Raw genomic sequence first — 25,755 nt, 5'->3', positions numbered from 1 at the left:
AAAGTGAAATGTCAGGAAATTTCTCATTTTCAGCTTTTCCAATTAAAATCCTTAGAGTTTGGTTTGAGGTTATGTTCTATTGTTTTGAACCAAACGATACATCGAACCGTTTTCGAATACGGTCTATGGCGCAACTGTTGAGGGAATTAGTAGAGTCCCTTTATACCCAGAGTTACGACAACTCGATTATCAGCTGACTGGCAGCCGTCCTTGGCTGGCCATGGAAGCCGAAAAGCCGAAACGAGTGCACCCAAACGAACGATATTGAGGGATAAGGATCAGGAATCCTGCGATGTCTGTCACACAAAAACAACAACATCAACAAAGTGATCAATTAAAAAGAAAATGAGATTGGTTTGTGAATAATTTCTTAATCTATTTTCATTTTGGACCTATGAAAATAACAATTTACTCTTGATAAACCACAATTAGGTAATATTTTCATCATTCTTGTTCACATTCGAGGTACCGCCATCTTGGTGCACTCGTTTCGGCCTCCATGAGCGAGAACCAATCAGAATTGGATTTTTTTTTAGGCCACTTTCAGCCCAACCCTGGCCCAACCAAAAGTGAGTTGTCTTAACTCTGGGTATAAAGGGACTCTAGGAATTAGGTGCAACTGTAGCGAGTTTAATGCACCAACCGAAGTTCCCTGTCTCGACCATAGAGTACAATAGAGTCGCAAAGTACTGGATCGCCGATGAAGTCACTTTTCGAGGCTGTTTTGTCCAGTTCTCCGGAGACTAGTGTGCGGCGACTAGCGATGACGCATACGCAGAGACTCGCGCTCAGCGCTCCCCACTCCCGACGGTCCCGACTCGGCTCCGTTCGTCGGCTAGACACACACTGAACCAGCTAAAATAAGTAGGCCGGTAATAAGTCTGAAATTGAGTCCATATATGAATATTACCCAGGAGTAACATACATTAATGGATTCGTTATGGCTTTGAATATCTATTTATAGCAAAATTTGCACAAATTAATATAGATGGAATTTAAAAAAGTCGAAAAAACACAAGCAGTCGTTGATTTCTCCATAAGCCACCGTGTTAAAAAATGCCGGTTGGTTCACAACTTGGTAGTTAAGTCAGAAATTAAATCCCTATATGAATATTCTCCAGGAGTAATATACATCAATGGATTCATTATGGCTTTGACTATCTAATTATAGCAAAATTTGCACAAATTAATATCGATTGAATAAAAAATGTCGAAAAAACACAGGCAGTCGTTGCTTTCCCCGTAAGCCGCCGTGATAAGAAATGCCGGTTGGTTCACACTTGGTATAAGTCAGAAATTAAATCCCAATATGAATATTATCCAGGAGTAATATACATCAATGGATTCATTATGGCTTTGACTACCTTTAAATAGCAAAATTTGCAAAAATTAATGCTGATTGAATTATAAAATACCTAAAAAACACAAGCAATTCTTGATTTCTCCATAAGCCGCCGTGTTACAAAATGCCGTTGGGTTCGCAAATGGTTCACTATTTTCGGAGCACACGTGGCTCGGAAACGCCTGTTAATGGATTGGCTTCATCGGCGCTCCAGTACTTTGCGACTCTATTGTACTCTATGGTCTCGACGCACAGGCATGTGTTCCTGGGACTTTTAGGCGGGAATATTTGAACAACATTAATATTTTTAGGTTAAACGATGTCAATTGAGGTAACTGAACTGATAATTATGAACGGGAGGTGATTATTTTGCGTTATTTCGACCAGGTATGAAACAAAAAACAATGTCATAACACAGATTTGGATAAAAAGAAAATATATTCGATAAAATTTTATTTTCTTGCTGTAGTGATATGCTACAAACAAAAATATAAAATTAATACTGAAATGTATACAAATATTTCTATGTAATAACAGCTCCAGAATAAAACACCCGTAATAAACTCCCGCTTCACGTGTAACCAGCGTTTATCAATTCAAAATACTAAGAAGGTAAACAACTGTTGCGGTTCCAGGTTTCTGACCTTGAAAGTTTCTCTTATAAGTGAAACATTTTTGAGACACTTCCTTCCTTAAGGTTTATCTACAGCTGCGTGAAGTAAGAAATTTCTCCGCGCAGGGGGCGCCACCGCTGTGTTTTAGAGTCCGTACAGCTCCACGTGAGTCCTTGAGCTTTTATAAAAGTTGAAGGAATTTCTGTTTAAATCGAAGAGTTATAAGTTCTAGCCATAACATTCTTCTTCCTATTGACACTAAAAACAACGTGAAAAGTCATTTCTGAAGCTCTGCAATTTGATCCTAGAAAAAAGTAGGGTTAAGCATGATGACCTTGATGCAACCAATCGCGCTTGATCGCTCTCAGCAGTTGGCAGATACCTCTCTCCCACCGTGAGCTGTCTCTCTCGCACTTACAGATATCCCGTAAGAGAAACTGGGATCAATTTACAGCTTTTATTATTAGACTTTCAAAGCTCGCGTTTGTTTCTAAGGATTCCAGACGTATGCTGCTAGAACTTATGAGTCTTGGAATTTAAGATACCTATTGTGATATTTAAATAATCACTGATTTCGGAGTCGGATTTTAGCAGCGCGACGTGGTGGATTTTTTCGGAACTACAGCTGAAGATTAACCTTAACAGTTGCGCCAGCTTCCCTCAACAGTTGCGCCGTCGAGACAAGGCCTAGAGCAAAGACATAAAGACGGAGCGCTCGTATCTAAAAGCACGGGGAAAAAGTGAAGCTAGGTTCGGCGCTGCGCGCTTGTGTGAGTGTGTAAATGAGCGCGGGAATCCATGGCGGCAAACGGAAATTTGATTTGAACTTGTCCTCTTGATTTTTCCTTATTTCTTCTTCGAAACGTGTTTTAAATGCTTAAAACGATTATATTAAGAAAGTTCGGTCTGCGTCCTAATATATTACACCTACTTTTGCTCGGTAACAGGCAGTAATCTCAGATAAAGTTAGTTTTTCTTCTGCTTATGGTGGTTCTGCAGGTTCAAACAGGCCGTTACAGTTCTAGATCTACGTTACTCCCAAATGAAATCAGTCGGTCGACGACGGACCGAAACTAACCTAAAGTTAATAAAATATGAGTGTGTACCTGAATTTGGGCAAAAATCAACCTAAAATACTTTGTTTCCGCAATTTTATTTATTAGTTCCCGCCCTACATTTGAATTCAAACTTGTCCCGATTTCGCCGCCAATCCTCTAGCCAATAGTAGAGGTGATTGAAAAGAAGCTCTAGAAGCTTCATTTTTTGCTTTTAGTGCTCCGTCTTTATGTCTTTGGCCTAGAGGCGATGACGCATGCGCTGAGAGCTGAGACTCGCGCTCAGCGCTCCCCCCTTCCCACTCGGTCCCGCTACAGCAGACTGCAGAACGTCTCTGTCAGGTCCACATACATTAGGCCGGTAATAAATCTGAAATTGAGTCCATACATGAATATTATCTGGAGTAACATACATTAATGGATTCATTATGGCTTTGAATATCTATTTCAAGCAAAATTTGCAAAAATTAATATCGATGGAATTAAAAAAAAAGTCGAAAAAACACAAGCAGTCGTTGATTTCTCCATAAGCCACCGTGTTTAAAAATGCCGGTTGGTTCACACTTGGTATAAGTCAGAAATTAATTTTCTATATGAATATTATCCAGGAGTAACATACATCAACGGATTCATTATGGCTTTGACTATCTAATTATGGCAAAAATTTGCACAAATTAATATCGATTGAATTAAAAAATGTCGAAAAAACACAAGCAGTCGTTGCTTTTCCTGTAAGCCGCCGAGATAAGAAATGCCGGTCGGTTCACACTTGGTTTAAGTCTTAATTTACGTCCCTTTTTGAATATTATTCAGGAGTATGATACATTAATGGATTTACTATGGCTTTGACTACCTGTTAACAAGAAAATTTGCAAAAATTAATGCTGATTGAATAAAAAAATGTCGAAAAAACACAAACAGTTCTTGATTTCTCCTAGAGTCCCTTTATATCCAGAGTTAAGACAACTCGATTATCAGCTGACTGGCAGCCGGCCTTGGCTGGCCATGGAGGCCGAAAGGAGTGCACCCAAACGAACGATATTGAGGGATAAGGATCAGGAATCCTGCGATGTATGTCACACAAAAACAACAACATCAACAAAGTGATCAATTAAAAAGAAAATGAGATTGGTTTGTGAATAATTTCTTAATCTATTTTCATTTTGGACCTATGAAAATAACAATTTACTCTTGATAAACCACAATTAGGTAATATTTTCATTATTCTTGTTCACATTCGAGGTACCGCCATCTTGGTGCACTCGTTTCGGCCTCCATGAGCGAGAACCAATCAGAATTGGATTTTTTTTTAGGCCACTTTCAGCCCAACCCTGGCCCAACCAAAAGTGAGTTGTCTTAACTCTGGGTATAAAGGGACTCTAATTTCTCCGTAAGCCACCGTGATATAAAGTGCCGTTGGGTTCAAATTTGGTTCACACTTTTCGGAGCACAAGCGGCTCGGAAAGGCCCGTTCATGGATTGACTTCATCGGCGCTCCAGTACATTGCGACTCTATTGTACTCTATGTTTGAAACAGATTTTTTATTCTTTTGAGTACCAAATGCCAATGCAAAGTGAAATTGTCAGGAAATTTCTCATTTTCAGCTTTTTCAATTAATATCCTTAGAGTTTGGTTCAAAACAATAGAACATAACCTCAAACCAAACTGTAAGGATTTGGGCCAAAGACATAAAGACGGAGCGCTAAAAGCAAAAAATGAAGCTTCTTTTCAATCACCTCTACTATTGGCTGTAGGATTGGCGGCGAAATCGGGACAAGTTTGAAATTCAAACGTAAGGCGGGAACTAAATAAAATTACGGAAACAAAGTATTTTAGGTTGATTTTTGCCCAAATTCACTTACACACTCATATTTGTATAACCTTAGGTTAGTTTTGATCCGTCGTCGACCAATTAATTTCATTTGGGATTAACTGTCATCTACGACTGTAACGGCCTGTTTGAACCGGCAGAACCACCATGAGCAGAAGAAAAACTAACTTTATCTGATATTACTGCCTGTTACCGAGCAAAAGTAAATGTATTATAGTAGGACGCAGTCCCAACTTTCTCAATATATTCGTTTTAGGCATTTAAAAACGTTTCGAAGAAGAAATGTGGAAAAATCAAGAGAACAAGTTCAAATCAAATTTCTGTTTGCCGCCATGGATTCCCGCGCCACACCCAGCGCCAAACCAGGCTTCACTTTTTCCCCGTGCTTTTAGATATACGAGCGCCGCAATTGCCGCAATCAGACGCTGAATTTAGCACCTGAAAGTGGAAGTCAACAGTCATCGCCAAACGGCTGAAATTTAGCAAATTCGAGTTATTATCATCAAGATGTGTATTAAATCTACTCGAATAGTTCAGACAAATTCAAAATTGGCTGAGAATCGTTGCTGAATTTTGCGCGTCACGCGCAAAATTAGCTATGTTTATGCTATGTTTTGACACCGCAATCACACGCTGAATGTGGGAGCTGAATGTGGCTTGAATGTGGAAGTCATCGGCCCGATGCCTGAATTTTGCGCTGATGCCGCGATCAGACCATAGAGTACAATAGAGTCGCAAAGTACTGGATCGCCGATGAAGTCACTTTTCGAGGCTGTTTTGTCCAGTTCTCCGGAGACTAGTGTGCGGCGACTAGCGATGACGCATACGCAGAGACTCGCGCTCAGCGCTCCCCACTCCCGACGGTCCCGACTCGGCTCCGTTCGTCGGCTAGACACACACTGAACCAGCTAAAATAAGTAGGCCGGTAATAAGTCTGAAATTGAGTCCATATATGAATATTATCTCGGAGTAACATACATTAATGGATTCATTATGGCTTTGAATATCTATTTCAAGCAAAATTTGCACAAATTAATACCGATGGAATTAAAAAAAGTCGAAAAAACACAAGCAGTCGTTGATTTCTCCATAAGTCACCGTGTAAAAAAATGCCGGTTGGTTCACACTTGGTATAAGTCAGAAATTAAATTCCTATATGAATTTTATCCAGGAGTAATATACATCAATGGATTCATTATGACTTTGACTATCTAACTGTAGCAAAATTTGCACAAATTAATATCGATGAAATTAAAAAATGTCGAAAAAACACGGGCAGTCGTTGCTTTTCCCGTAAGCCGCCGTGATAAGAAATGCCGGTTGGTTCACACTTGGTATAAGTCAGAAATTAAATCCCAATATGAATATTATCCAGGAGTAATATACATCAATGGATTCATTATGGCTTTGACTACCTTTAAATAGCAAAATTTGCAAAAATTAATGCTGATTGAATTATAAAATACCTAAAAACCACAAGCATTCACTTGATTTCTCCATAAGCCGCCGTGTTACAAAATGCCGTTGGGTTCACAAATGGTTCACTATTTTCGGAGCACACGCGGCTCGGAAACGCCTGTTCATGGATTGGCTTCATCGCCGCTCCAGTACTTTGCGACTCTATTGTACTCTATGGATCAGACGCTGAATTTAGCACCTGAATGTGGAAGTCAACAGTCATCGCCCAACGGCTGAAATTTAGCAAATTCGAGTTATTTTCATCCAGATGTGTATCAAATCTACTCGAATAGCTCAGACAAATTCAAAATTGGTCCGATGGTTGCTGAGAATCGTTGCTGAATTTTGCGCGTCACGCGCAAAATTCAGGCATCGGGCCGATGACTTCCACATTCAAGCCACATTCAGCTCCCACATTCAGCGTGTGATTGCGGTGTGACGCGCAAAATTCAGCAACGATTCTCAGCAACCATCGGACCAATTTTGAATTTGTCTGAACAATTCGAGTAGATTTAATACATATCTGGATGAAAATAACTCGAATTTGCTAGATTTCAGCCGTTGGGCGATGACTGTTGACTTCCACTTTCAGGTGCTAAATTCAGCGTCTGATTGCGGCATCAGGCATCGGGCCTAGAGTATACATCGGGCCGATGACTTCCACATTCAAGCCACATTCAGCTCCCACATATTCAGCGTGTGATTGCGGTGTCAGGTAGAGTACCTGTATATAGAGTACCTATATTGAGAGAGTATGGCCACTGGAGTTACCACCTCTGATTGGCTCAGCCATCTTAGGCTGAATGGAGCCCTTAGGACCCAAAAATGGCGGACGCCATAAAGTTAATGTAATGCAAAATGATTCAAAATGTAGTTGTCTTTGCTTATCGTAACGAGAACTTTACCCAAATGCACTATTGCGACTTTTTTACATATTTTTAAGGCTAATCGTGTGCAATTTTTGAGAAAAATGATCTTAGATGTAGTAAGGTTGGCAGCAAGTGCGGTTGGTGATAACCGTCAAAAGTTGGCAATGACCCCCCTCCCATCCTCAAAAACCAAAACAAAGCACCGCCATTTTTGGGTCCTAAGCCTCTCCATGGGACCCAGTGGCCATACTCTCCTAATATAGGTACTCTACCTGTATAGGGAGAGTACCGACAGATCTGAAACTCCGAAAGTCCATCAGGCCTTCACCGATGCCTCCGCGAATAAAGTTAGGGCCCAAAAGGGCAGCCAACCTATGAATTTCAATTATCCAGAGCGATTTACTGATACTATTGTTACGAACCGTCCTTTATTAAGCACGTGTTTAACTAAGTTTTTGCATAAATGTACTCAATTTTGCGGAAGAACGCTCATTTCTGTACATTCTTGGCCATCTTGGTTAGAATAGGAATCTGCAGACTGGCAGTGAAATTTTGTGCGTTAGCAGTTGGTTAGAAGGGTGGCTGCACTTTTGGGCCCTAAGCTATGGAACGCCGTTATTGTCAAAACCCTTTTCTTGCGCGCGCGGAATTTTTTCTGGCGGGCGGAATATTTTTCCGGCGCGCGGAAAGAAAAAACCCGTTTTCGATGAAAATCTCTGAATTTCCGGATTCCGCGCCGGTTTTCGATATATTTGCGCCGTTTGTGTCAAAACCATTTTTTCCGGCGCGGCGCTCTAAATCTGTTCCGCGCGCAGAATTTTCGATACATCGATTCCTGCTCGCCGATCGTGTCAAAACTGTTTTTTCCGGCGCTGCACCAGAAAATAATTCCGCGCGCCACTTTTTCGATATATCGATTTTTCTGCGCGCGGAGAATATTATCTCTCTTTTGAACGATTTCCATTAAACCGTTGGAGGGGAAAAAGTGCAGTGTTGCCGATAATTTAAATTTAATGGGCCTGTTGCATGCAAGTGATACAGCCGTGCGAGTAGACTTTTTAGAGGTTAAATGACACGAAAATTACGATGGTCACATTGAAAAAGTCTGAAATACACTCCTTACTGCGCAATTTGCACTGTTAGGAACGCGCTTTTTCAAATTTCCCGCGTCTGGGGGCAGTTTTCTAACGGAAACAATTAACGGCAACTCGCGGCTATTTCCGGTCAACTAAAACTGCCAACATAACCTAAAAATTGGAACTCGTGATATCGTGAAATGAAATGTAGGAGGAGTGCGTTGGATATTTAAAAGTTGATCGATTTGGTTAGCGCATAAAGCGTATATGGACCACTATAAGAGATCACGTTGGGTTTGTAAACAAACTGAAGGAAAAAATAACAACAACAACAACGACTCGGCATCTTCCGGAAATCACCGAGCCCGCCGTTTGCTCGTTTCCGGTGATTAGAAAACTGCCCCCAGACGCGGGAAATTTGAAAAAGCGCGTTCCTAACAACGCAAATTGCGCAGTAAGTAGTGTATTTCAGACTTTTTTAATGTGACCATCGTAATTTTTGTGTCATTTAACCTTTGAAAAGTCTATTCGCGCGGCTGTATCTCTTGCATGCAACAGGCCCATTTAAAACCATAAGTTATCCTTTCCCGCCACTTTTGGCTTTAGGCTTTACTTGTTCTGTAACTACTGTAACCGCCCGGCTTGGCTCCTAAATTTAAATTATCGGCAACACCGCACTTTTTCCCCTCCAACGGTTTAATGGAAATCGTTCAAAAGAGAGATAATATTCTCCGCGCGCAGAAAAATCGATAAATCGAAAAAGTGACGCGCGGAATTATTTTCTGGTGCAGCGCCGGAAAAAACAGTTTTGACACGATCGGCGAGCAGGAATCGATATATCGAAAATTCTGCGCGCGGAACAGATTTGGAGCGCCGCGCCGGAAAAAAAAAGTTTTGACACAAACGGCGAGCAGGAATCGATATATCGAAAATTCCGCGCGCGGAACAGATTTGAAGCGGCGCGCCGACAAAAATAGTTTTGACACGAACGACGCAAATATATCGAAAACCGGCGCGGAATCCGGAAATTCAGAGATTTTAATCGAAAACGGGTTTTTTCTTTCCGCGCGCCGAAAAAAAATTCCGCGCGCGCAAGAAAAGGGTTTTGACACTAACGGCGTTCCATACCTAAGCCCTCCATGAACCGATCTGTCGGTACTCTCGCAATAGTCCCTTAGAGTCCCTTTATACCCAGAGTTAAGACAATTCACTTTTGGTTGGGCCAGGGTTGGGCTGAAAGTGGCCTAAAAAAAATCCAATTCTGATTGGTTCTCGCTTATGGAGGCCGAAACGAGTGCACCAAGATGGCGGTACTTCGAATGTGAACAAGAATAATGAAAATATCACCAAACTGTGGTTTATCAAGAGTAAATTGTTATTTCCATCGGTCCAAAATGAAAATAGATTAAGAAATAATTCCTAAAACAAATCTCATTTTCTTTTTAATTGATCAATTTGTTGATGTTGTTGTTTTTGTGTGACAGACATCGCAGGATTCCTGATCCTTATATCCCTCAATATCGTTCGTTTGGGTGCACTCGTTTCGGCCTCCATGGCTAGAGTCCCTTTATACCCAGAGTTACGACAACTCACTTTTGGTTGGGCCAGGGTTGGGCTGAAAGTGGCCTAAAAAAAAATCCAATTCTGATTGGTTCTCGCTCATGGAGGCCGAAACGAGTGCACCAAGATGGCGGTACCTCGAATGTGAACAAGAATGATGAAAATATTACCTAATTGTGGTTTATCAAGAGTAAATTGTTATTTCCATAGGTCCAAAATGAAAATAGATTAAGAAATTATTCACAAACCAATCTCATTTTCTTTTTCATTGATCACTTTGTTGATGTTGTTGTTTTTGTGTGACAGACATCGCAGGATTCCTGATCCTTATCACTCAATATCGTTCGTTTGGGTGCACTCGTTTCGGCTTCCATGGCCAGCCAAGGACGGCTGCCAGTCAGCTGATAATCGAGTTGTCGTAACTCTGGGTATAAAGGAACTCTATCCATGGCCAGCCAAGGCCTAGAGTCCCTTTATACTGAGAGTCAAGACTAGAGTCCCTTTATACCCAGAGTTACGACAACTCGATTATCAGCTGACTGACAGCCGGCCTTGGCTGGCCATGGAAGCCGAAACGAGTGCACCCAAACGAACGATATTGAGGGATAAGGATCAGGAATCCTGCGATGTCTGTCACACAAAAACAACAACATCAACAAACTGATCAATTAAAAATAAAATGAGATTGGTTTGTGAATAATTTCTTAATCTATTTTCATTTTGGACCGATGGAAATAACAATTTACTCTTGATAAACCACAATTAGGTAATATTTTCATTATTCTTGTTCACATACGAGGTACCGCCATCTTGGTGCACTCGTTTCGGCCTCCATGAGCAAGAACCAATCAGAATTGGATTTTTTTTTAGGCCACTTTCAGCCCAACCCTGGCCCAACCAAAAGTGAGTTGTCGTAACTCTGGGTATAAAGGGACTCTAGTCAAGACAATTCGGCTCATGGATGTCACAAACGGGAATAAAGATTACAGAAATTGAACGTTTTTCGTAATCTTTGATCGGCCCATTCTCAAATGCCTTTCTCCGTTCCTCCTCTCATTCCGTTTGTTCCTTGCCGAACCCGTAATTCCCTGGTACATTCCAGATTATAATCTTTGCAATTGGTGAAAATGTAATCTTTATTCCCGTTTGTGACACTGTGGAGGCCTAAAATACGGGAACCAATCAGAAATGGATTCAAATTGTCTTGACTCTCAGTATAAAGGGACTCTACCAAGGCCGGCTGCCAATCAGTTGATAATCGAGTTGTCTTAACTCTGGGTATAAAGGGACTCTATAGTCCCTATACAGGTACTCTAGTGTCAGGTGGGTCGGTCGATATTAGAGTCCCTTTATTATACTTCTACTGATTATTGTGAGAGTCAAGACGTCAAGACAACACCCTTCATGGAGTCACAAACGGGAATAAAAATTACAGAAATTGAACGTATTTCGTAATCTTTGATCGGCCCATTCTCAAATTCCTTTCTTCGTTCCTTGGAATTCAACAGAGACAAGAGACCCTCCACTAGTATCTTGTAGAGTACCTGTATAGGGAGAGTAGCGACAGATCGGTTCGTGGAGGGCTTAGGGCCCAAAAGTGCAGCCACCCTTCTGAGCAACTTCTAACACACAAAATTTCACTGCCAGCCTACAGATTTCAATTCTAACCAAGATGGCTAAGAATGTACATAAATGAGCGTTCTTTCGCAAAAATAAGTAAATTTATGCAAAAAGTAAACCAAATACATGCTTTCTAAACAACGGTTCGTAACAATTGTATTTGTAAATCGCTCTGGACATTCGAAATTCATAGGTTGGCTGCCCTTTTGGGCCCTAACTTCATTCGGGTTTAGAGCCCTTTCCACACGTTGCAAGTTTTGCTGCAAGTGAGCCGAAAGTGGGAGTCATCACTCATCGATGATCGTGAAATTTGCGTCCCGCCCGCAAATTTCACGATCATCGATGAGTGATGACTCCCACTTTCGGCTCACTTGCAGCAAAACTTGCAACGTTCGGAAAGGGCTTTACCGACTGACGGAAAGGAGGAATCCATCGTTGGAATTCGGCGGATGACCCCGAAACCGCACCAATTCGGTGCTCATTCACGTTGACCGGTGCGCACAACGTAAACAAATCGGCCGCCATTTTGAAAATCATTCCTGTTCCTCCGTTCTCGCAGCATGGTAGCGTGCCGGCTTTGAATCCGTTGTTGAATCCTAATCGCTCTTCTTTTAGTTCATTTTCTCTCTGGTTTTCTCGTACTAACAGTGAATTCAGTGAATTTCCTTTTGTGTTGCTAAAATAAATACTGTGATTATATTTATATGAACTTGAAGACTAAACTTAAATAAATATAGTCATTTCATCCCCTGATCACCCTTTAAGTAGATTTTGCTTTTTTCATGTAGGACGTTCAATATTCTCTCATAAATAGGTTCTCATTGCCTGTCACAGAAAAAAAGAGCAATGCGCAATCCATAACGCATCCCATCCTTGATTTTTCTCATTATTATTGTTATTATTTTTAAAATCACATATTCAGTGCAGTATTTCATAATAGGAAGAACTTTCTGCGGGTAATTTGATCACCATGCATAGAATCATAGGAAACGAAGCTTTTCCCACCAAACTTATATCGGAGTTAATAAATTTGCTCCAGCTCTAAAACTCTTTTTGAAGATGGCAGGCAAATCATCGGTGGCAGGTCACTCATCATCTTGAGATAAAGAGCATTGATGCGGGCTATATTATTCAAAATTTGCTCAAGCTAAAAATAATGAGATTTATGCTGAGCGTTAACAACCACTCATTTTGGCAAATTTTTCCTCAACTGCCACCTAGGGAGTACCACTATTTTGCTGTTTTGAAAAAATGGAACAAATAATCTACCATAGAAAATAAACTTTTCCTCTAAGGTTTTTAGAAGGAAATTTTCCAGTTAGACGTATTTATGCTGCAAGAACTGTGTTGCCCTCAAAACCATGTGATGCAAACAATTAGCAGACAGGAATAATTGCAGATAATACTATCGGCATGCAACCTAGGTTGGATAGTGATCGTAGATTAAGAAGGTCATATTCTTTCTGGATATTTCATTTATAACAAACTATCTTCAGTAGATTGTAACTTAAGCCTGCAAGTCCTCATGCTATCATGAGTATTCCAAGTTGTAATTTTTGAATAAAAAATATTTCTTAATACAAAAAGAAAAAAAAAAAATTTTACTTTGTGATAATTTCGATGCGTTCATGCCCTTAGAAATTAAGTATAGTATTAAATACTATAGTAGTATACTATTAAATAGTAAGTGTGTGGTTTTATAGATAAAACTAATCAATAAATTTACCTGGTTGGTTACTATTCCTTTTTCTGTGGTTTTTAATATTTTAGTGTTTTGGGTTATAAATATTATCTTACTTGTTGAATGAACAGATAGCTGCTAATACAAAGTAGCAGCTCAATTCACAAGTTCCCACTTGAAGACAGTGCCAATGAAAAATTGTGCATCTAGGTTTGCGATGCTGCATACTTCCTGCCATTATGTATGTCCTAAATGGTAGGATTCTCAATCTCAAGCGATGATAAGTGCCCTAATTCTTCTTGTGAGAGTAAAGAATATTCTGTGAAAATTTCAATCAATGTTCTTCCACTCCCTTTTAAGAAAATAATATTTGAGCAGAGATTTTGACTTAAGTACTGCAAACGAGATCCGCATGTGAGCAAGTTAGGTAACCGTTGATTTTTATTTTTTGTTGTTCTTTTTCTATGAGCAAGATACCCCCTCCCCCTCCTATCGGCAGTAATTTCTGTCACAGATAAGATGTAAGTAACAAATTTTAAATCGTTATTTTACTATTTTCAGTCACAAAAACCTTATTTTAACTATCACTGCTGCATTAAAAATACTCACCTGTACACAGAGAAAAATTTATCGGCACCAGTTATTCCATTTATCTAACTCCATTTTCAATTACAGCTCATGATAATCAATGAAAGCAATGTACCTAATAAGATGAATAATTCCATTCGGAGCAAATTTAAGAGTTCTTAGTGACCAAAAGAACATTTTGACAAATTCTACCTAAAATAAGTTTTTATAGCTACAGGGCGCGCATGACATAATAATTTGATGATATTTTAATACGTGGGTAAAAAATTAATTATTGCCAGCAAAAGGATGAAGCGTCATAGCTCTGTGCCCCGCTTTTCATAATTAATGCAAACAGGGATTATTCATCAGCAACACAAGTAATTGGTTTAAAAAGAAGTGAAAGAAAAGTTAGTTTAAAAGAGAAAAATATCAAGAGGGTTGAACGTAGAACCAAAATTGAAGGGCTATCTTACACTTGAGGAGAAATTAGGAACAAAACTACCGCGCAAAGCGTTTCTTCGTCAGAGAAACCGGAGTCACGCATTTGAAAATAATTAAAAATACCGCGCTTAATTTGAATTTGCCGCGCAAAATAGGTTCCGCCATCTTTGCAGGGTCACCGGTGTGCCGACCCGAAGAGCATCATTTGATGCTTTTTCGGGTCATTCTTTTGGTCAAACGTTGGCCTCTATTCCGTCAGTTTGAACGACTCAACTTCATTCGCGGAGGCATCGGTGAAGGCCTGATGGACTTTCGGAGTTTCAGATCTGTCGCTACTCTCCCTATACAGGTACTCTAGTATCTTGGCCATGGTGGAAGCTTTTACTTTCGGGACTTCAGCATTCTACTGTTGACTTACCTACATGGTTGATGTTCAACAACGTGTTGGCAGTTTCGTTTTGCAAACAAGCCGAAAATAGAGTACCTATATAGCGAGAGTATGGACAGATCGCTTCATGGAGGGCTTAGGGCCCAAAAGTGCAGCCACCCTGCTAACCAACTTCTAACGCACAAAATTTCACTGCCAGTCTGCAGATTCCAATTCTAACCAAGATGGCTAAGAATGTACATAAATGACCGTTCTTTCGCAAAAACGAGTAAATTTATGCAAAAACTAAGTCAAATACGTGCTTCATTAACGATGGTTCGTAACAATTGTATTAGTAAAGCGCTCTGGATAATTGAGATTCATAGGTTGGCTGCATTTCTGGGCCTAACTTTATTCGCGGAGACATCTAGAGTACCTGTATAGCGAGAGTATAGACAGATGTGAAACTCCGAAAATTCATCAGGCCTTCACCGATGCCTCCGCGAATAAAGTTAGGGCCCAGAAATGCAGCCAACCTATGAGTTTCAAATGTCCAGAGTGATTTACAAAGACAATTGTTACGAACCGTCGTTCATAAAGCATGTGATTGGCTTACTTTTTGCATAATTTTACTTATTTTTGCGAAAGAACGCTCATTTATGTACATTCTTGGCCATCTTGGTTAGAATTGAAATCTGTAGGCTGGTAGTGAAATTTCGTGTATTAGAAGTTGCTCAGAAGGGTGGCTGCACTTTTGGGCCCTAAGCTCTCCATCAAGCGATCTGTCCATAAGCCCTTTCCACACGTCGCAAGTTTTGCTGCAAGTGAGCCGAAAGTGAGGGTCATCGATGCGCTGTTGAGCGCTGACGCCCGATTTTACTTTCAATAGCGTTCACACGTTGCAAGTGAAAGCGGCGCGCGCACTTTCCTTTCGACCAATGAGCGTCCTTTGTTTTGTTGACAATATTCACCGGCACATGACTTTTGAGAAAAGTTTGAGGTTATGTATTTTGTTATCCTAGTGATCATAATGCAAGGAAAACTTTTTAATACAGTTCTTTTCGCTTTTTACGATGGATACCGACCTCCTTATTGCTTTGGCAGTTTGGACTTTCCTACTAATAATCGCGGCCTACCGGGAAGAGTGTTGAAGAATGTTGGTTGTAGAGCCACGACCTCATCGATGATCGCGAAATTTGCGGACGGGACGCAAATTTCAGCATCATCGATGAGTGATGCACCGATGACTCCCACTTTCGGCTCACTTGCAGCAAAACTTGCAACGTGTGGAAAGGGCTTTCCTCTCGCTATAAAGGTACTCTAGAGACATCGGTGAAGGCTTGATGGATTTTCGGAGTTTCACATCTGTCTATACTCTCGCTATACAGGTACTCTAGAGCCCTTTCCACACGTTGCAAGTTTTGCTGCAAGTGAGCCGAAAGTGGGAGTCATCACTCATCGATGATCGTGAAATTTGCGTCCCGCCCGCAAATTTCACGATCATCGATGAGTGATGACTCCCACTTTCGGCTCACTTGCAGCAAAACTTGCAACGTGTGGAAAGGGCTTAGCCGAAAATGGCCGACGTTTGGGAAAGTTGTTTGCAGAGACAAGAGACCCTCCACTGGCCTCCTAGCGACAGGTGGAAGCTTTTACTTTCGGGGTTTCAACAATTCCTTATGGACAATTATGAGCGAGCAACAGTCATCACCCTATTTTCGGCTGTTGACTTACCTAAGCCCTTTCCACACGTCGCAAGTTTTGCTGCAAGTGAGCCGAAAGTGAGGGTCATCGATGCGCTGTTGAGCGCTGACGCCCGATTTTACTTTCAATAGCGTTCACACGTTGCAAGTGAAAGCGGCGCGCGCACTTTCCTTTCGACCAATGAGCGTCCTTTGTTTTGTTGACAATATTCACCGGCACATGACTTTTGAGAAAAGTTTGAGGTTATGTATTTTGTTATCCTAGTGATCATAATGCAAGGAAAACTTTTTAATACAGTTCTTTTCGCTTTTTACGATGGATACCGACCTCCTTATTGCTTTGGCAGTTTGGACTTTCCTACTAATAATCGCGGCCTACCGGGAAGAGTGTTGAAGAATGTTGGTTGTAGAGCCACGACCTCATCGATGATCGCGAAATTTGCGGACGGGACGCAAATTTCAGCATCATCGATGAGTGATGCACCGATGACTCCCACTTTCGGCTCACTTGCAGCAAAACTTGCAACGTGTGGAAAGGGCTTTCCTCTCGCTATAAAGGTACTCTAGAGACATCGGTGAAGGCTTGATGGATTTTCGGAGTTTCACATCTGTCTATACTCTCGCTATACAGGTACTCTAGAGCCCTTTCCACACGTTGCAAGTTTTGCTGCAAGTGAGCCGAAAGTGGGAGTCATCACTCATCGATGATCGTGAAATTTGCGTCCCGCCCGCAAATTTCACGATCATCGATGAGTGATGACTCCCACTTTCGGCTCACTTGCAGCAAAACTTGCAACGTGTGGAAAGGGCTTAGCCGAAAATGGCCGACGTTTGGGAAAGTTGTTTGCAGAGACAAGAGACCCTCCACTGGCCTCCTAGCGACAGGTGGAAGCTTTTACTTTCGGGGTTTCAACAATTCCTTATGGACAATTATGAGCGAGCAACAGTCATCACCCTATTTTCGGCTGTTGACTTACCTAAGCCCTTTCCACACGTCGCAAGTTTTGCTGCAAGTGAGCCGAAAGTGAGGGTCATCGATGCGCTGTTGAGCGCTGACGCCCGATTTTACTTTCAATAGCGTTCACACGTTGCAAGTGAAAGCGGCGCGCGCACTTTCCTTTCGACCAATGAGCGTCCTTTGTTTTGTTGACAATATTCACCGGCACATGACTTTTGAGAAAAGTTTGAGGTTATGTATTTTGTTATCCTAGTGATCATAATGCAAGGAAAACTTTTTAATACAGTTCTTTTCGCTTTTTACGATGGATACCGACCTCCTTATTGCTTTGGCAGTTTGGACTTTCCTACTAATAATCGCGGCCTACCGGGAAGAGTGTTGAAGAATGTTGGTTGTAGAGCCACGACCTCATCGATGATCGCGAAATTTGCGGACGGGACGCAAATTTCAGCATCATCGATGAGTGATGCACCGATGACTCCCACTTTCGGCTCACTTGCAGCAAAACTTGCAACGTGTGGAAAGGGCTCTACATGGTCGATGATGAGCTTCGGATGACGTCATAAGCCAAACAACTTTCCCAAACGTCGGCCATTTTCGGCTTGTTTGCGAAACGAAACTGCCAACACGTTGTTGAACATCAACCATGTAGGTAAGTCAACAGTAGAATGCTGAAGTCCCGAAAGTAAAAGCTTCCACCATAGCCAAGTTACAAGTGGAGGGTCTCTTGTCTCTGGTTGTGGCTCATGACGTCATCCGAGGCTCATCATCGACCATGTAGGTAAGTCAACAGCCGAAACTAGGGTGATGACTGTTGCTCCCTAATAATTGTCCATAAGGAATTGTTGAAACCCTAATCTGTGTTGAAACCCCGAAAGTAAAAGCTTCCACCTGTCGCTAGGAGGCCAGTGGAGGGTCTCTTGTCTCTGGAATTCAACCCCTCATTCCGTTTGTTCCTTGCCGAACCCGTAATTCCCCGGTCCATTCCAGATTATAATCTTTGCAATTGGTGAAACTGTAATCTTTATTCCCGTTTGTGACACTGTGAGGGCCTAAAATACGGGAACCAATCAGAAATGGATTCAAATTGTCTTGACTCTCAATATAATGGGACTCTAGGTCGATATCATGATCAGCTGTTAAATCTGAACCCTTGATTCTTCAATCCACCAATTCTCTTATCACTCATCACCCACAACTCACCATGGCGCATTTAACTAGAGCCATCCCCAATATTTTCCTAAAGGTAAGTCTACTAGATTTTTACAGAAAGCCCAAGTGCCAGCCTGAGATTTTTTCATCACTTTACAATTTGAAATCTCAACTTTTCCAGGTACCCTTGAACACCACCGTCACAGGAGTGCTGAAAAGAACCCTGAGCTGTTCACCAACCTTATCCATCGTAAGTGACAACTCCAAAACTTTACTAACTTGGCTGCTTGAAGTCACTGTTTGATCTCTTGGGTATTATAAGTTTCCCTCTCTCTTCACCGCTGGGTTTGGAGTTTGATCAAACATCCAAAAATACATCTTATGATTATTTTGCTATGCTTCATCATCAGACACAATCATGAAGGAAAGTAGTCAGAAATTAGTGTTACCGTTCTGCGTACGCAACCCTGACAGCATATTACGCAACATTACGCAGAAAATTGTCCCAATTACGCACGCTATTATGCAGGAAAAATTCTCTAAATATGCAGAAATTACGCCAAAATTTTCAAATTATGCAGCAATTACGCAGTTTAAGCCTTATTGTGAACAATCTTACGCTTATTTCGAAATTCTGAAATATTTATGTTGCCTATGTAAGGTGGGAATTTAGTAGCAAAGTTTGCAGCATTGCTTCTAGGTAAAAAAATATCTTCTCTCTGACCGTTTTTTATCAAGATGGGCATGACGCATTTAACCTAAAAACCCGGGGTAATAAACTGAAATTTTTAAAAAACTGCAATTACGCATGAATCACGCAGAATTCTTCCAATTATGCATTACGTAGCCACTACGCAGCAACCCTCCAATTATGCAAAAAAAGTCCTCAATTACGCAGAATGGTAACACTGTCAGAAATTGTAATGAACCACCAGTGAAAATGATTCAGTCCTACTCTCGGAAGGAGTTTTGTTGGGCATTATCAATCTTTTTCTGCTACCCCTTCTCTCTCACTGTGGATCTCTTTGAGGGCTGAAGGGGATTAATGTGTATTTGTGGTCTTGCGGTTCTCTACCCCTCGAGAATATTTGTATTCAATTAGGTACTATGGAAGTTTAGGAAATACCCAACCCAGTGGATTGTGTGAAGCATATGGTTGGAGTAGAATTAAAATATTTGGGTAATTTCCTGATGAAGTCATAACGACCCAGAGCAAAACGACAGAAACCCGAAGTGATGAAGCACAAAGAATGATGACCCTGAACTTCTTCATGCTAGGGAACATGAAAAATCACCAGCATATTAGGGAATATGAAACTTTAAAGAACAAAATTGGTGGGTCGGTTACGCATGGCCAACTACAACTTTGAAATTAAGGAGTCATTTCAGAAAATGCAAATAAGCGCTCAACACGAAGGACACACACAATTTCGGAAATTGTTCCATTGCATTCTTGATCATATTTGTCCTAAAGTATCAATACCGTATTGAATATCCTTGATGCAAAGTAAATTGTATGATGGCATTTTGAGAAAATGAGGACAATATTTATGAAATTTGGGGAATATTAGGAAAAGCTTCGAGACTTACCTTTGGATTTTAGTAGAAATTTTGAGACAATAGTGGAGTTTCAGTGACTATCTTGAGGGAACTGAGTGATTATGGTAGTTTATGTAGGTACTTAATAAAGGAATTTCTTAAACAAATTCTTAGAAAGTTGATACTATTCACACTCAAATTAAGGTGTGATAAAAGTAGTGGATCCTTGCAGTTTGTAAAGAAAATAGTGACAAAAATGCCCATTTGTGGGTGATTTTTCGTCTTAACTGCAATTTGATGCAAATTGTATATTAGGTTTTTTAATAAAGTTTCAGGTTAACAGTCTGAAATTGACAAAATAATTTGTATGAATTTTATAAGAAGAAAGTTGAAAATTCTACAAAATATTTTATATGAGGTAGGTACTTATTTTCAGCAATATTTTTTACTCTGTTGTACTTTAATGGGAGGTTTAGCTTTTACTCTCGGTTTTCTCAGTGCAAGGTATAGATCCTATGCTTAAAATGGCTCTTTAGTTAATTTTTCAGTTTGTATCAGACGGTGAATATTTGCTCAAATCTTTTTTGCCCTTATTTCTCTAGCAAGCCCCTGTATCAAGACCTGAAAATCATACAAAATGCACTCTAATTCCTGGTGATGGTGTTGGACCTGAACTTGTTCATTGCGTTCTAGAAGTTTTTAAGGTTTGCAGGATTTTATTAATTTCAAGATTTTTTGTCTTTTCTTTTTTTCCTTTTTTCTTTCATTTTCCAATGTTCAATCAGTAAGTAAGGGCGGGGCTGACCGATGAGGCGCCCTCAAGGGGCCAAGGCAACTGGCAGGAACACTGCTGTCGTGCACCCCGAAGTTGGGCAGCGCTCCTTAACTTTGTACTATTGACACATTCTGTACACTGTTTATTCCCGCAAGGCTCAGCAGCCATCTGATAGCCAATGGTGGGTCTTATCAAAGACTGGCAGACGTTGCAGAGCATAGATTTTCGGAGCACGGCCATGTCTCCACCGAGTTGGACTGTGTTGTTTCAATCTCCACTGATAGGTAGGGCTGGCATTCGCGCACACTACCAGTGATTACCGATTTTTTCACTACCCAGTTGAACAGTGTAGACAGATTACTTATTGGGTGACTATGTCCCTCCCACACCCATTTTCCTTGAAGGGTCAGGGTGTTGGAGTGGCATAGTCACCTACAGTCATATTGACTGATATTTGAGTCTCAAATATCAGCCACCTCTGGGGATTGCACCCAGGACCTCAGTGTTGGCAGCGAACTGCCTTGACCACCACACCACTGAGGCTGACCAATGTGAAATAAAGCATGCAACCCAGACTGCCAAAGGTGCAATGTCCTCTAGATTCCGAAACTTACAAGAGAGGACTTGAAGCAAGGAGAACTCTTGATGTCATTCTTTTGGGTTTTACTGTATGAGCTTTGCATGTTATGGGGTCAAACCACACATTAAAAGCATAGTAAAAGTTTGGAAAGATGAAATGTTAAGGCAACCAAGAAAATACCGTAAACTTAATTGGCTCTTCATGTCAATTATTCGTACGCATCACTTAAAAAAATTTGGAAATAAGTGGCAACTGCGTTTGATACAAAATTCTGATAATTAATAACTTGACATTCCCTCTCGGCCCTTGTATAAATCTGATCCTTTCCATATTTTCTTTATCTTGGAAAAAATGTAAGACTTCTTTATACAATCGCATTTCCCATATAGACAATCCATCCCTTCTGCTCAGCGTGATTTCTCTCCATCAAACCAATGTAATTTTTGCTGTAAACTTTAGAGCTCCAAGGATAGGTTTACAATCAACGATTCAGTCTTTTATCGTTTCTTCATACTGTGATCAAAAGGAACCTTACAATAACCAAGGGTATAATGGATTGGATCTTTTGCAACTTGGAGCACCCTCCCTGTTATTTGCGCCTTCTTATATTTCCTTATCCTACCTCTCTGCCAAATTTGAGCCCGATCAGAGGAGGACAATTGGTAGTCTCCCCTTGTCAGCCCTACCCTCCCCTCCCCCCTCGTAGGGCACTACAAGGCTGTAAGAGACCCCCCCCCCCCCCCCAAAGAGCATCACGTAATTTATGGACGGCCCCTAAACAATGTTTTTTGTTGTCATATCTGCGTCATGCAATCGTTCCGTTTTAGTGAGCAAACAAACATTGTCCCAGCGAGTGCCAGAGAGATCGAGAAAGCTATTCAAGAGAGCGAGCGAAGAGCACACTGTCTGACAGGACAGAAGGATGACGATTAAGTGAGGTGACTTGGTGACTCTGTCTGTTCTTGATCATCAAATCATCAAAACAAATTTTGTTCCTCTGTGGACTGCGCGAGTGTGCATCTGCGAAGTAAGCTCCGCGGCTCTGCCTTTTAGCCACAATGGATACAGTTTGAAAGTGGGGGGGGGGGGGGGGCCGCGCAGCCGCACTGCATTGCCTTCCCTTCTCATAATCAAATCTTTTTTTCCCTCTCACGGTCAAATCGTTTTAGAGAGTCATTGAGGTTTATGTAGTAGATGTTGCCTTGGGATACGAAAATTTTGAAACCCTAGAAAATACCCCGAAAGTTTCAGGGTGGCACACGAAAGCGACTTTGTGGCCCCTTGACTACAACTCAGGACACAATATAGCTTTTGATGTACACATTTACCTTTTTTGCGGTTGGCAGTCTTGGCAAATTGAGCGTAGAATCTTAAAAACTGGTTTTTGTTTTGTTGGAGTCATTGTACTCTTACAAAATATGGCAAATTTTAAAATTATGTACCAAAAAAATGTCTCCAAATTGGATTGAAATGAACTCTTTTACTCTTTCCACTCTTTCTAATAGGTGCAGATAGATCAGTGAGAGATCTTCCATAAAAAAAAAACGTCTACCTCGTCCGATGATTCATTCAAAAGTTACAGGCAATTGTAGATTTCACCTACGATCCCTTGTTTCCTTTTTATGGTCATCTACACCAAATTGTTCGGTATCTTTGAATGGCTCACATATCAATGCACTATCCCTGAAAAGATGGGGGCTACTGATTGGGGACCAAACCTTGTGCGAGATGGGAAAACCTCTTTGATTTGAAATGGTCCCACGATTTTACGTTAAATGTATATCATCTTACAAGGGGAGCTTCCCAAGTGTAACCGGAATTTCGAGTTGAAAGGACTACGTGCAAAACGGGCCATTTGGGGCTCGGGGCGGATACCTTTGAGACTTTCCCTATTTATTCACCTAACAATGCCCCATCTTTTCCCAAAGTTTCAAGCCCCCCAAAAATTTTGGGGAGACGAGGCGGGGGGTCAAAGTTAAAAACCGGCAAAATTTTCGCGAATTTATTACTCGAAAACCAAGAAGTTTTGGAAAACGCGGTCTAAACGAGCGTATTCAGCGTGACGAGAGCTTTCAGAAAATGTATAACATCATAGGGTTTTGTCAACTTCAGCTCGAGTTATCGCCTCCGAAGCGCCGGAACGCTCGAAAAAGACCCCTTATTTTTTCACGTTTGGGCCGTTTTTAAAAAAAGCCATTTTTTTATTTTGATGAAAAACTAATATGTTGTTCCTGACCCTCTGTAGCCCCTCTAGCTCTTTACCGCATGCTGGGGAAATGTTTTGGTCGCGAGTTATAAGAGCGGAAAGGAGCGAAGGTCGGGAAAATCGGCTATTTTAAACTGCGCGCAGCGGCAGATCAGGAGACATGTGGCAACAATGCGAGGTCGGCAGAGGAGTGTGATTCGCCGAACTGAGTGGGAGGGGACGTTTACCTTCCGATCAACGCCGCGCGCGCAGTTTAAAATAGCCGATTTTCCCGACCTTCGCTACTTTCCGCTCTTATAACTCGCGACCAAAACATTTCCCCAGCATGCGGTAAAGAGCTAGAGGGGCTACAGAGAGTCGGGAACAACATATCAGTTTTTCATCAAAATAAAAAAATGGCTTTTTTTAAAATCGGCCCAAACGTGAAAAAATAAGGGGTCTTTTTCGAGCGTTCCGGCGCTTCGGAGGCGATAACTCGAGCTGAATTTGACAAAACCCTATGATGTTATACATTTTCTGAAAGCTCTCGTCACGCTGAATACGCTCGTTTAAACCGCGTTTTCCAAAACTTCTTGGTTTTCGAGTAATAAATTCGCGAAAATTTCGCCGGTTTTTAACTTTGACCCCCCGCCGCGTCTCCCCAAAATTTTTGGGGGGCTTGAAACTTTGGGAAAAGATGGGGCATTGTTAGGTGAATAAATAGGGAAAGTCTCAAAGGTATCCGCCCCGAGCCCCAAATGGCCCGTTTTGCACGTAGTCCTTTCGCATGAAGGTACTAGACATGATTTTAGGGATGCCGTATTTTTTCGTTTTTTCGAATGGGGTCGGGAAAGCCCTCAAAAAAAGGGCTAAAGATGCGGAAAAAACGCGTGCGCTAGCGGCACAAGGTAAACCTAGGTGATAGAGGCTCTACACTCTTATCAGAATCGCATGGCCAAACGGTAGCGCGCTCGCCTCGCAGGCGGGAGATCCTAGGATCGGATCCTGATTACAGTTCGTAATTTTATTTTACTTTATGCTTGTTTATTTTTCACTTACTTTATTTTGCACCATTTGCTCCGCAAACCGACTTACGAGGTAGAACACGTAGTGACTGAAGATTTTTGACATATGCTGATAAAAACTCGAAGTTTCTCTTGGATTGAAACGTTATATATAATTGAATAAACAAAGCACTCTAAAACTCACCACATTTTGTTGCCAAGCTGAATTTCCGGAGTATCAGTCGAATTTGTATCTGTATCTGACTGATACTCCGGAAATTCAGCTTGGCAACGAAATTTGGTGAGTTTTAGAGTGTTTTGTTTAACCAATTATATATAACGTTTCAATCCAAGAGAAACTTCGAGTTTTTATCAGCATTTATGTCAAAAATCTTCAGTCACTACGTGTTCTACCTCGTAAGTCGGTTTGCAGAGCGAATGGTGCAAAATAAAGTAAGTGAAAAATAAACAAGCATAAAGTAAAATAAAATTACGAACTGAAATCAGGATCCGATCCTAGGACCTCCCGCCTGCGAGGCGAGCGCGCTACCGTTTGGCCATGCGATTCTGATAAGAGTGTAGAGCCTCTATCACCTAGGTTTACCTTGTGCCGCTAGCGCACGCGTTTTTTCCGCATCTTTAGCCCTTTTTTTGAGGGCTTTCCCGACCCCATTCGAAAAAACGAAAAAATACGGCATCCCTAAAATCATGTCTAGTATCTTCATGCGAAATTTCAACTCGAAATTCCGGTTACACTTGGGAAGCTCCCCTTGTTAGTTGAATGTATAAGTTTCATCTTCTCCAGTTTGCTTTGCAGGAATTATGCGTATAAAAAGAAGAGAAAGGTTTTTTATGTAGCTGTGAAGTCTTACAATTAATCAAGTTTGCAAAACTCTATTTTTCCCCCAGGCAGCACAAGTCCCAGTCGAATTTGAGACGTTCTTTTTGTCTGAAGTGAACCAAGCTATGAGTGCACCTCTAGAAGAAGTTGAAGAATCGATTAATCGAAATGGTATTTGTTTGAAGGTTAGTGTCGTCTCAATAAAGGATATGGTGCATTTTATAATTTTTTAGTTTTCCAAGGACCAAGTGTGACTTTATGTCATCCTAGCGTCACGGAAAGTCTCTGCAGCAAAGTAATAAAAACTGCAGAGTTTCACATGGTGTCATTTTTCTTTATTTTCCTTACAGATTTTTTAAATTTTTAGGGTTCAGTGGTGTCAGAGGCAAATACTTGACGACCAAAGTTTCCTTCACGATGCTTAATCACACGCTTCTATTTAATTATGATGCCATACAAAATTAAGACCTATTATCTCTGAATGAAGACCAATATCCAAGTTCTCAGTTTCACATAATTAATAAATCAACCAT

At 41.1% G+C, this 25,755-nt stretch overlaps 1 protein-coding gene and 1 long non-coding RNA gene across 2 annotated transcripts in view; one reads left to right on the top strand and one right to left on the bottom strand.

Annotated features, from left to right (window-relative positions):
- Positions 1-25,755, bottom strand: part of LOC140226030 (uncharacterized) — a 234,405-nt gene that overhangs the window by 1,326 nt on the left and 207,324 nt on the right. The window lies entirely within an intron of this gene.
- Positions 18,238-25,755, top strand: part of Idh3b (isocitrate dehydrogenase [NAD] subunit beta, mitochondrial) — a 41,244-nt gene continuing 33,726 nt past the window's right edge. The window contains exons 1-4 of the mRNA XM_019055641.2: positions 18,238-18,392; positions 18,480-18,548; positions 20,440-20,541; positions 25,291-25,407. Coding sequence (XP_018911186.1) covers positions 18,351-18,392; positions 18,480-18,548; positions 20,440-20,541; positions 25,291-25,407 — 330 coding nt within the window. The 5' untranslated portion in view covers positions 18,238-18,350. The remainder of the gene's footprint in view (positions 18,393-18,479; positions 18,549-20,439; positions 20,542-25,290; positions 25,408-25,755) is intronic.

This window comes from Bemisia tabaci, chromosome 1 (assembly GCF_918797505.1).
Source record: "Bemisia tabaci chromosome 1, PGI_BMITA_v3".
NCBI lineage: Eukaryota > Metazoa > Arthropoda > Insecta > Hemiptera > Aleyrodidae > Bemisia > Bemisia tabaci.
Note: the sequence above shows the minus strand (reverse complement) of the source record. Positions and strands in the feature narration are given on the sequence as shown.